The sequence below is a fragment of the Oryctolagus cuniculus genome, chromosome 1, assembly GCF_964237555.1.
Source record: "Oryctolagus cuniculus chromosome 1, mOryCun1.1, whole genome shotgun sequence".
In the NCBI taxonomy this organism is placed as follows: Eukaryota; Metazoa; Chordata; class Mammalia; order Lagomorpha; family Leporidae; genus Oryctolagus; species Oryctolagus cuniculus.
Genome location: NC_091432.1, coordinates 30,528,341 through 30,541,142, shown reverse-complemented (window position 1 = coordinate 30,541,142; position 12,802 = coordinate 30,528,341). Strand labels below are relative to the sequence as shown.

The following is a 12,802-nucleotide window of genomic DNA, read 5'->3' as shown; positions in this document are numbered from 1 at the left end:
CAAACGCCTCACCCCAGAGCTCCTAGAACAATCAGCACTCATCCCACTGAACCTGCAGCACATTATTCATCTGCCTGTGATGGGAGAGATGGGTGCTACCCACTAGGGTTCTTGGCATATTCTCACTGCATCGGCGTCAATGCTTCCACGGAAACCCCAAGCTTCTTCGTCACTTACTCGGAAGAGAAACTTGGGTCGGCCCTTTGAAGCTGAAGTATAAAGCGTGCCTCTCATCCTGGGCTCTTTTCTTCCCAGTCCTTGGGACGGGCCAGTGGGAAACCTTCGGAGGCTCCAAAGCCCAAATGAATCCAGATTCCCCGTTTTTCTGTAATTGGTGGAGGCCGCTTGTTTTGTTCAAAGGCGCATCAGAATCCGCAGGGTGAGCTTTGTGCCCCAAGTTTGAGCTCGTTTCATCCTCTTTCATTAGAATGCAGGGTGCAGCCCCGGCTTCGTCAACTGGGCCAGCAGAACAAAGGCAACATGGAAACTGGAGCGGGTGATGAATCCCTTGCTCTCCACTTTCTCAAAACAAGATTCCGACCATTGACTCAAGGACTTATTTAGTCGCTGTGTTCCATACAAAGAAACAGGAAACTTCAGAGGAAAGAAGGGGCGGGGCCCCGGTTTCTTGCATGGGGCCCAGGGAGGCTGGAGGTCGTGGAGGGTGTTGGCAGGAGGCTAGCTTGGCCCCAAGGCGAGGCATGGGGCCACTCCCCGTGTTATGCTTCCCAGGAGGCCACTCGGGAGCAGAGGAAAGTTTTTCTCCTTGTTGAACAATCTAGGGAGGGTGAGGCCTGGGGACAGTGGCGCTGGCTGACTGTCCCATCAGGGGCTCCCACACCCTCTTGACCACTGGACAGAGCCCAGGCTTCCTTGATTGCTTCTTTTTCTGTATCTCCCACCTCACAAAATCTGAAGAAGTATCTCCCCAGCCTGATAGATTTCCTTTGAAAATAAACACATTTCCAGCTTGACAAGAATAGACTTGCCTTGAAGACTGGTGTTTATAATCAATGGCTCATCTTATAATTTGGTAAAACTTCTCAGTGGTTTTTTTTTGGGGGGTTTTGTTTGTTTCTGCAATCATTCTCCATGGTTTAAAGGTATAGATATTTGGAACCAACAGTTCAACACCTAAGAATTTATTTTACAAAATACAAAATATCTCTGCAGATGAAGAAATACATTGAGGATATTTGTTGTTATCCTCTTCATATAAGATGACATTAAAAGCAATTATCAACTTCCTCTTAAGGAATTAGATGAACACCTGGCTGTACACTGATCTACCCAAGGGAATACTCAACATTTTCTCAAAGGAGGCAGACTATATAGGCCTGCCTAAGAAAAAGCATCTAGGACATGAGCACAGAAACTAAGTTGCAAATGTGTAGGTAGACTAGAATCCATGCTTGTTTAATGCAAGGTTTTTTAACCCTGGCCCCTAGGCCAGAGAGCCTTTAGTTGTGGGGGCCATCCTGGGCATTGCACAGAGTTTAGCAGCATCTCTGGCCTCTACCCACTGGATGTCAGCAGGACCCCCCCCCCCAACCCCAGTCATGACAACCAACACTGCTGTCTCCAGATGTCACCAAACATCTCTGGGGGTAGGGGGTAGGGTGTGTAGATAGAAGGTAGAATCACCGGTATCTGAGAACCACTGGTTTAAATAATGATTTATAGACAACATAGGTGTGCACACTACAGAAAACATCTGGAAGGATCCATACCAAGTTTCTAACAGTGGTTCCTTTGGGAAGCAGGACAGCCCAGGGAAAACACCCTTCCTTTTTTATTGCATTCACCTCTGTACTATCAGAATGTCTGAACAAGAACATATATATATATATATATATGTATATATATATATGTGTATATATATATATATATATATTTTTTTTTTTTCCTCAATCAAGAACCAGCAGAACATTCTTTGGAACACAGAAGCAGAGGAGCCTGCCTGGGTGTCGCTCCCCCTCTTCGTGGAGGAACGACACTAAACCCTGCCTAGGCTTCATATCCGAGTCACGGCACCATTATGTCGCTCCCCCTCTTCGTGGAGGAACGACACAGGACCCTGCGCTGTTCTTTTGTCTGCTCGGCCCTCCCCGGGTTTGCTGCTGGTTCTTCCCGGGTTGGCTACTGTCCCTTCCACCTCCGTGGAAGGGCGGTTCCCCCTGGCCACTTTCCCCACTTCCGCTGGGGAGCGGCACACCGCCGGCCAGCTCTCTCTCTCGGGGGCTGCACAGGTGTTCCCCTTAGATGTTCCTCTTAGATGTTCCTGGTGCATGCCGTCTCTCTCCTCCTTTATAGTCCTCCTCCGCCAATCCCAACTCGGCTGCCCACACGCCGAGTACGCTGCTCTCCTCCAATCAGGAGCAGGATCAGCTCCTGGAGGTCATCACTCAAGTTGGCAAGAGGCAGCTGCGTAGAAGCTGTTTTCTTCTCTCCCAGCACCATATTGTGGGAGAGCAGATGCATAGAATAAGTCTTAATTCCAGTAACTTAGTCTAGTCCGAGTTGCTCCCCACACCTGGGCAGCGATGTCCTTTGAGAGAACTCACTAATGGGAAATGCCAGTGACCCGAGCTCATCAATCCATCAGCTGCGGTCTCACGAAGCCACGAGTCTCAGAACCATGTCCAAGATGCTGTGCACGTTGAGGGCAATGGGCAAGTCCGGCCACTGGCTCTGACTCTGATGCAGACCAGAGGCTCACACCTTCTGCTTCGAATCTTTTCAGCTGCAAAAAGCGAGCATTTGCCTTTGAACTGAAGACTTTAGATCACTAAAACATCCCAGTGAAGTGGCTTCCCCTCAGATAGGGGCCACACAAATAAAAGGCGGGACCCTCATCCCTAGCCTTGTCAGTGCTCTTACAGCCTTTTTTTTTTTTTTAAATAATTGCCTAGTCAATGTGAGCACTTCTGAGTTTGGAGAATCGGAGACATCTTGAGTTTCTTTCTAATTTTGAAAGGATTTCTTCCAGGGAGATTGTTCCAGTTGCCTGACAGCCTCAGGAGGAAAACAGCATTTCTCATTTGTCTCTTTTTCACTTTCTGAGCTGACAGATTGCTCTGAAAAAAATGGGAGAGGGCTGTGGAGAAATTTCAGAAATCGCTAAGGCTGATTTTTTGTGATGCCTCCCTCTGAGTCTGCTGGAACTCACGCCAAATTTCCTAGCAGGAAAAAAATGGCCCTGGGCCTTATGGAAAATAAGGAGCATTTAGCCTCCCCCTATTAATGCTAGCAAATGCTATACCCGACACCTGCCACCAATATCATCGCTCCGCTGTACCTCCATGGGACTGAGGAGCTACAGTTTTTGAACAATACTTTGAAAATTGGCAAGCCAGAAGTTCTCTTGGCCACCAATGCTGGTGGTTGAGGTGACTTGAGGCGATTTATGAATCAGTTCATCATGACTTCTTCTACATTCTTTTTTCATTATGGTCATTTTTTCTCGATAGAATAATGATCCCAAACAATCCCATTTTGGACTCTCAAGCTACCCATGCATAGTTTAGTCACAACTTTTGGAATAACTTATTTTACTCCCCTAATTTGACCCAGCTTCTTGAAGGTATGTTGGCTTATTTGGTGATGTCTGACTCCATTCCCACTTTATCTTTGTTTATCAAAGCCCTAATATTGTAAAAATTCATTGAGCAATTAAGCCTTCCCTTTTTCTGTTCTCCCTTGAAGGGATTTGCTATTATTAAAAGTCTAGAGTCTACAAGGGAACTTCAGTAAGTGCACAGAAAAACAGAAATCTCAGCACAGTTTTTTCATACTACACATTTCGTCAAACTTTTCAAGGCTCATAGACAAGTGCCTGAAGCAAAGAGAAGGCCACATTTCCCTGCTCTGCCTTACCCACAACGCAGCAGGCTCGCAACGCAGAACAGCACCGTGTGCGTCTCTCGCACAGCTGCACTCAGCCAGCCGGGCCAAGACACAGAGTGATGCCTGTAGTAGGGCTCAGGGCACACACAGGGACTCCCTGCTGAAACTACAGCTCCCGTCTGTGTTGTTTGCAAGGGAACAGCAAAAATGAACCCAAACAACGTGTGAACTTGGGGACTGCTGTCAGGCCAGGGCCATGGCAGTGACCACAGAGTACTTGTGTGAGCTGCTTAGAAGTGGCAGAGCACGCACATGGGTGTTCTGCCCTCCTCACTGTTTTGGAGGTCCCCTCCCCACTTCCCCACTCTGTCCTGTTGCCTGTGCCCGCAGCCTCTTTCAGAGGTTGTGATGGTCACCTTGCCCACTTGCACAGAGAGCTGGGTGTGCCCGGGGTTTATGCCCTCCCACTCCCCCAGGGCAGGCGTGGCCAGTGACAGCTGCACCGGGTGGCTAGGAAAGCCCAGCCTCCTTGTCTGCAGAGCAGGACATATGCTGAGAAAGGATTCACACACCAGGTCTCACCACCAGCGAGGCCGGGGTCTTTGCTGAATCCACACCCTTACTCAGCTCCCTTTTTTTTCCCAGGCCAGCCTCCCCATTTCCTTATAAACTTCTAGGACTCTCCCTCATTCGTCACTTGCACACACATCCCCATCTCAGGATCTTCTCTGCAGGGAACCCTGCAGAAGACAATATCTGTCCTCTTTAGCTCCCTCTGAATGTGTGATTCTTCTGTTTCTGCACACCCCATTCCAGGCTGATGGCTGCTGTCAGTGACACCTGCTTTGGGCCTCATACTTCTATTATGACACATGTCAGAGTCTTGGTACCAGATACCCTTGAGCAATGGTTTCTGGTCATGAAAGTTGAGTTCCTCTTTGCCAGTGGCATAATCCTTGGTACTGCACAACTATTGTACCACCATGTAGAGTGACTGGCAGGTGCTCTTCCCAAGTACAGAGGATTGGCTCCATCAGATAGATGCCTAGACTTGGCAAGTTCTAGTTTCTTTCTCCCCTGGCAAAAGTTTGAACCTAAAACCAGAGAAGGGTCACGTCCTTCCTTTTCAACATGCATTAGGAAGTCTTGCCTGCTGTAGACTGGGTCATTTGTCTGAGTTGGTTTCCCCTTGCTGCCACTGTGTGGATAACCCCAGGTTCCTGGGGGCTACTATTATTCTGCTTTGGACCACTGTCGCTCCCCCTCTTCGTGGAGGAGCAACACAGGACCCTGCGCTGTTCTTTCGTCTGCTCGGCCCTCCCCGGGTTTGCTGCTGGTTCTTCCCGGGTTGGCTACTATCCCTTCCACCTCTGTGGAAGGGCAGTTCCCCCTGGCCGCATTCCCCACTTCCGCTGGGGAGCGGCACACCGCCGGCCGGCTTTCTCGGGGGCTACACGGGTTCCCTTAGATGTTCCCCATAGATGTTCCTGGTGCATGCCGTCTCTCTCCTCCTTTATAGTCCTCCTCCGCCAATCCCAACTCGGCTGCCCACACGCCGAGTACGCTGCTCTCCTCCAATCAGGAGCAAGTCCTACAGTTTATTAGTTGAACTGGAGGCAGCTGTGCGGAAGCTGTTTACTTCTCTCCCAGCGCCATATTGTGGGAGAGCAGATGCATAGAATAAGTCCTAATTCCAGTAACTCAGTCCAGTCCGGATTGCTCCCCACAGACCACTGTCTAGGAGAGCTTGGGACAGCCAGGATATGGATCATGGAAAAAGCTTTGGGATAGGGCTGGAGTGATCAGAGCAAAAGAAGCATGTGCTAATGGCAGTCAGCTGTGGAATTCCATAATGGAAGAGTTTCTTTCTGCCAGGACTTCTCATTGTGTCCCAACCCTGCAACACGGTTTCTTCCCAGGCCTGCTCAGGAACAACATGAGAAGCATGGAGTGGGTCTTGCCAACTCAGGATAATGCACTTCCAGGGGCATCCTTTTGTCTTGCAAGGTATCCTTCTCTCCTGCGTTTTCATAGATCCTGATACACAGTAGCCCTTCAGTCAATGTTTGCTGGTCAGCCTATAGCTTACCTAATCTCGTCCCATACTTACAGGATGATATTGTCATGTGTCCTCCAATTCAGGATAGTTTGAGCATGAAAGACGGTGTGACTGGTGGTTATGGCCAGACAAAACGCACACACTGGGACTATGGCTGGGAGAATGGTCACCCTACGTATCCGTCACCCTCAATAAATTAGTGCTTCATACTGTGCACTAATTCCTGGAGTCTACAAAGGGTGCCCTGGAGCATAACTCTAAGATCCAGATCTCAGGATGGACAGGGAAATCAGGCCCTGAGTCATTGCACAGTGGATAGTAGTGGCATTCTACGATGCACCTTGACTCACTCAGGGCTGCAAGCTCTTCATATCATTCAAGGCATTTCCAGCAGGTGAGGGCTAGTAATGTCAAGGGGCAAACCTGGGTAGTTCATGACAACTTCAGAGGTAGCCCTGCCCTTCTGAGAGCCCACGTCGCATGTCTACATTGCATGACATCTTGGACAGATCGTCCCCGACACCAAGAACAGGCCCTGCAAGGGTCGAAGCCCTCTCCACACCAGCCCCCGTGGACACCTCGACTCCCACACAGGAGGCACACTCACGATTTTCACAGTGCTGCCCGGTGTAGCCTGCCAGGCAGGCACATCTGTAAGAGCCGGCTTTGTCTAGGAGGCAGGTGCCATCATGGAAACAAGGCGACGAGGAACACGCTGCAAGACAAAAGGCATCGCTCAGTGCCTTTCGGCAGTGGACTTATTTCTCAAGTCTAGACTCAGCCTTAACCTGAGCCTTTTACTTGTCTATTAAAGTCTTCTTGCAATTGTTAAAAAAATTACTATGTATTTACTTTATGTAATTCAGAGGCATGTAGATAGAGAGAGAGATAGAGAGAGCCCCCTTATGCTGGTTTCTTCCCCATGTATCTGCCACAGCCCAGCCTGGGCCAGGCCAAAGCCAGGAGGTGGGAGCCAGGAACTCAACCCAGGTCTTGCCTGTGGGTGGCAAGGGCCCAGCTGAGTCCTCTCCTGCTGGAATTGAAAGCAAAGCCTGGAAGCCAGGAATCTGATACAAAACCTGGGAGTCCCAACAGGCATCTTAACCACTAAGCCAACCAGGATCCTTCTTGCAAATTCTTATGGCTTTTGCTGAATCCACATTACCACCACTAGAGAATGCTTCAAACAGGTACCCTTGGAATGTCAGTTCTTGCAGATATTATTTGATATTTTGATAGCTCAAAAAGTATACTCAAGACACCTCTGGCATGAGGAGCATACAGCAGACACATACAGGAACACTAAAGTGGTGAGGGCAGAGCCAGGCTCGTAGAGAGGTCATCTTTGGGTGGCTTTAGGTTATCTCTTTTCAAGAAAGCTCAGTATAGGCTGGCACTGTGGTATAGTGGATAAAGCCGCTGTCTGCAATGCTGGCACCCCATATGGGCACTGGTTCAAGTCCCGGCTGCTCCACTTCCCATCTGCTCTCTTCTATGGCTTGGGAAAGCAGTAGAAAATGACCCAAGTCCTTAGGCCTCTGCTCCCAAGTGGGAGACCTGGAAGAAGCTCCCGGCTCCTGGCTTCGGATCGGCACATCTCCGGCCATTGTGGCCATCTGGGGAGTGAACCAGCCGATGCAAGACCTCTTTCTCTTTGCTTCTGCCTCTCTGTAACTCTGCCTTTCAAATAAATAAAAATAAATCTTAAAAAAAAAAAGCTCAACATCCCCAGCACTGGGAGAAACAACTGGAAGAAGATCTTTATGACACTAAGTTGAGTGCAAGAATTTTCAAACAAGCACTCTGTAAACATTAGTCGCTTAGGACGTTGACAGGTGCTCAAGTAAATAAGGATTCTGGGTTCAAATATGTGATGGAAATGCTGCCGAAACTCAATGGTAATTAATTGATTTCTTTACTATAGAACCTCTCAATTTGGTGTCCTAAATTGCTTTGTGAATTTCCACCTAAGATTCAGTCTTTCCCAAGCTTAGTTCACAGGGCATCTTGGGGACATTTTTCTCTATGGAAAACACATCGGGCAACACCATACTACATGTGATCCATCGCTCCTACGTTCTTTTTTCCAGATGTAGAAATATACACATATCCCTTGGCTCTGTTCAACAAAAATGCATTGAGTACTTCCCTGTGGAAGGTGCTGGAAAGATACAAAGGTGAATAGGACATCCTATTTACCAGATCAAAGCTATCTGAAAAACGAAGTTTACAACAACTATAGCCTGGATGGATTACAATGCAAGAAGAGAAAGTGCAGCAAGACATTCTTGACAGAGCAAAGCCCAGCTCACTGGAGGAGCAGGAAACAATGCAATGTGGCCCCTGGAGGGTGGCTGCTGATGTGCAGGTCTGAGACAGAGGACTTCAGCCGTGAGTAAAAGCAGATGGAGATGGTGTTTGAGGAACAAGAGGTGCATGGGTACAGGGCAGTGTTTCCCAGAATTCTCCAGGGGAGGCTCAGGGGCATATTTCAGAGGCTGAAGAGATTCTCCTGGCTCTGCCTCAGACACAGGGCGACAGCTGGTGAACCTTCGCTGCCCCCAGCTGGCTTCCCTGACAGCTGGCTCTTGCTGACCGCCCTAAGTACCCTCCCATGAATCCTGTATGCGCTCCTAATCAGCCTGCATCTGCCAGGTATCACCCGGGCACCAAGAGTCAGCCACAGGCAAACACGCCCACAGCAAAAAAGCATCTAGAACTCCTAGGGGACTTCCAGGGGATGGGAGAGAAGCAACACTAGGGCTGTGCGCTGCAAGAGACGGGAGCACCTGCAGGCATCCAGCTAAGGGAAGAGCAGATTGGGGCAGGCTCTGCCGGTTTTGCTGAATGGGCAGGACTGTGAAACTGACTCCACGTGGACTCCAAGGCCACCCAGCTCTTTTCCCAAGACTTCAATGTCACATCTTACACCTAAGGAAGCCTTGATCATCACAACGCCATACAAGTTGTGGGTTTTTTTAAGATTCAGGATTTTAAAAATTTTAACTTCAAATTTGAGTTTACTTTGGAAAACCTGAAACAATCCAATCGTAGAATGACAAGAGCTGGGGTGACTCCTTAGAGTTACAGAATTTGTTCATCTGCAGAGTTAAGAATTTTTTTATTTTTATTATTTTTTTTTTGACAGGCAGAGTGGACAGGGAGAGAGAGAGACAGAGAGGAAGGTCTTCCCTTTGCCGTTGGTTCACCCTCCAATGGCTGCCGCGGCCAGCGCACTGCAGCCAGCGCACCGCGCTGATCCAATGGCAGGAGCCAGGTACTTCTCCTGGTCTCCCATGGGGTGCAGGGCCCAAGGACTTGGGCCATCCTCCACCGCACTCCCTGGCCACAGCAGAGAGCTGGCCTGGAAGAGGGGCAACTGGGACAGAATCCGGTGCCCCTACCGGGACTAGAACCCAGTGTGCCGGTGCCGCAAGGTGGAGGATTAGCCTAGTGAGCCGCGGCACTGGCTGCAGAGTTAAGAATTTGCGACAGGTGCTGTGGCACTGTGGGTTGAGCCACCACCACTTGTGATGCCAGCATCCCATATAGGAACACCAGTTAGAGTCCTGATTCTGATCTGCTTCCAATCCAGCTTCCTGCTAATGTGACTGATAAGCAGCAGAAGAGTTCCTGGCTCCTGGCTTCAGCCTGGCCCAGCCCGGGGTGTTGTGGGCACTTGGGGAGTGAACTAGCAGATGGGCGAAAGATTCATTCTTTCTCTCTCCCCCTCCCTCTCTCTCTCCCCACCCCACCATCTCCCTTGTAATAAATAAAGCACATAAATCTTTTTTTAAAAAAATAATTTGTTCATTTTGGCCAAATCCTACTTCCTTTTATGACCAGAGAGAGCAGGAGTAGAATTAGCCTTAGAATTACTCATCACAAATCGGCATTTGCCATTGACGTTGAAGACTTTATATCCATTTTCCAGATACACATGGAGGCTAAGGGTAGACCTGAGCTTGGGCAGTGGATGCCCTGGATGCTATGCCAAGCACTTCATTTGTTCTGTCTCCCAGAGCCTCCCTAATAGGGCAGGAGCTATCACTGCTCCTGTATCACTGAAGCCCAGAGAGGTAGAAGAACTTTCCAAGGCCACACAGCTTTATCTGCCAGGGATCCAAAGCTTCTCTTACGCATGAGAGGCCCCATGATGGGAGCTCCAGAGCCAAACTGTTTGGGCACAAAGCCCTTGTCCACCTATGTCGCTGTATAACTTTGGACAAATTTTCCGTGTCTCCGTGTTCCTGCCTCCCCAGCTGAATCAGAGTTAATAACTCCTAGTTCTTGTTCTGGGTGAGCCTTCCTGGAGTAGGCCTTGCAATTTCTCTCTTTTTTTCTCAAAGTGTAGATTGCTGCTGAGAACCCCACCTGCTGGGTGTGATGAGGGCTGAGCTGGGAGGTGGGAAGCACACAGCAAGGAGAGACGTGTCTGGAGGAAGCCACACACCGCAACATGTGTCTCCATGGCCTTTACCTGTGATCTCCTCAAAGACGGCATGGAAGCCATCAAAATTCTTGGAGCCATCGGAATGGAAGAGGACATGCAGGGCGGGGCCCGAGCTCCGGATGGCAGCTGGCCGCTCATTGCCACAGACACGCTTGATAATGGGGCCGTCGCTATTGTCTCCATCACGGACCTCAACATAGTCATACTGGCACATGTAGTCAAACTCCAGGCTCAACATGACAAACCTGCAGGTGGAGAAGGTGACAGAAGAAACAGGTGGGCCACAGGCAGTACTGGGGGCTCCGGTCATGTTCAAGGCCACACGAGGAGCAGGTGGGGATGGATGGTGCATTGGCCTGATCGGATCAGAGGATGGTCCTAGACAGCAGGCTGTACACGTGTGTGGATACTATTTGCACATACATGTACATGCATGGGCTGTTGTCCATGCAAAGAATCTTCCCAAAGCTTTTTGGGGCAGGCAAGTCCTGTGAGCCACCCTGTGTGCTACAGGCTCTACCATCCAAGGTGATGCCCAACTTCACATCCAGATCCTACCATGTACTCACGCTGGGGCTCGAGGAACCTGCTCCCTCTCTGGGCTTCAGTGCGTTTGCCTGAACCCAAGAGAGCCCACAGCTGTCTCTCAAGCTGACAGGAGACACTACAACCTGCCTTTGCATTTGTGCATCCATTCATTTCTTTTTTCATTTACCAAACACGGATTTCTGGAGGCTGGTTCTATGCCAGCATGTTCCAGGTGCCCCGGCACAGCAGTACCCCAACTGCCAACCTGACACAGTGCCTGCCCCCCTGGAAATGAGTTCAAACAATAAGCAAGGAGACCAAAAGACAAGGCAAATCCAGAGAGGGAGAAGCACTATGAATGAAATAAACCAGCTAAGAGTGTACAGAGTGAAAAAAAAAAAACAAATCTAAAATAAGGGGCTGGTGTTGTGGCGTAGTAGGTTTAATGCTGGCATCTGCAATTCTGGCATCCCATAGGGGTGCTGGTTCGTGTTCCAGCTCCTGCACTTCCAATCCAGCTCCCTGCTCAAGGCCCAAGAAAGCAGCAGAAGATGGCCCAAGTGTTTGGGCCCCTGGCAACCAGCTGGATGAAGCTCCTGGGTGCTGGCTTTGGCCTGGCCCTGCATTGGTCATTGCAATCATCTGGGGAGTGAACCAGCAGATGGAAGACCTCTCTCTCTTTCTCTACCTCTCCCTCTCTCTCTGTAACTCTGTCTTTCAAAGAAACAAATAAATATTAAAAAAAAGAAAGAAAGAAAGAAAGAAAGCAAGCAAGCCAGAGAGTAAAGTGACCGACACAAGGTGGTCAAGAAAGATCTCTCTGAGATGGTGATACCTGGGCAGAGATTTAAATGCCACAATGAAGCCAGCCCTGTGAAGATCCTGGGGAAGAGTGGTCAAGGCAGGGGAATCTGTAAGTGCAAAGGCCCTGAGGCCGTGACGTGCTTTGCATGTGGGAGGAACTGAGAGAAAGCTGGGGATGCTGCAAGATGGTGAGTGACGGGGAGATAAGTGCTAGCCACAGTCAGCAAGGGGAGCAGGAGCCAAACTTGGCATGGTTGAAGAGTTCATGCTGTAATTCAGACCCAGGAGGAAGCCACTGGGAGGACTCAATGAGAGACCATGATTGGGTTTAGGCATTTAAAGGATCACTGCAGAAAGGAGACGGCAGTACTGCACCGGTGGGAGCAGGAAGCCACCAGAGTCCCAGTGGGAGATGGTGGTGGCCTGAGGTCGGATGGTGCCAAGTGAGCAGAGATGTGAGTGGCCTTGAGATTACTTTCCAGGGAGGAAACTAGGTGTTTCGGTAGCCTGACCAGTAGGTGGTGGAAATGGGGCATGAGGGACAGCTGAGGAACTTGGGGGCTGAACACTCTGCACCTGATCCCAGAAGTTCCCAGCATTATCATTACCCTGGGCAGGAGGCCAGGTTTAACCAGTCAGAAAGAAATCAACACACTTCTCTGCCTCCCTGGGGCCCTTCTCTGGGCACGGGAGACACTTCTCGATCCTCCACTGGGCTGCTCTCCTGGGATTTGTATCCCCATCTTGGGGGCTTGTCAGAGCTTCTGGGGGACATGCTCAATGTAACACCTGCTTTTAGCAGCCCCTGAGCCCAGTAAGCAGAGCACTGTGACCCAGGCTTCCTCCAGAAAAGCCCAAGAAACGAGTCTCACTCCCAACCTCAGGCCCTCACAGAGTGGAGACACCAGCTACCAAGGACCAGTTGCCGAGGTGGATTAAGAAGGGGACCTGTTCCAGATTCTTCCAATCTGAGATACTGTGCTGTCTCTTCCGGAGGACAGAGAGCCATCCTAGGAGCCAACTGGCCTGCGCCCACCACTGCATGCACTGATCCATGCAGAAAATTCTTACCATAAGTTTGTGCCCCAGAGGATCAATCACCTCCACCCCTC

General features: G+C 49.8%; 1 protein-coding gene across 2 annotated transcripts in view; it reads right to left on the bottom strand.

The window, feature by feature from the left end:
• The window catches only part of PAMR1 (peptidase domain containing associated with muscle regeneration 1), a 95,227-nt gene that overhangs the window by 24,161 nt on the left and 58,264 nt on the right, over positions 1 to 12,802 (bottom strand). For both annotated transcript variants that reach the window (XM_008269766.4, XM_008269767.4), the window contains exons 5-6: positions 10,386 to 10,603; positions 6,513 to 6,620 (exon numbers count right to left, since the gene is read on the bottom strand). In XM_008269766.4, coding sequence (XP_008267988.2) covers positions 6,513 to 6,620; positions 10,386 to 10,603 — 326 coding nt within the window. The remainder of the gene's footprint in view (positions 1 to 6,512; positions 6,621 to 10,385; positions 10,604 to 12,802) is intronic.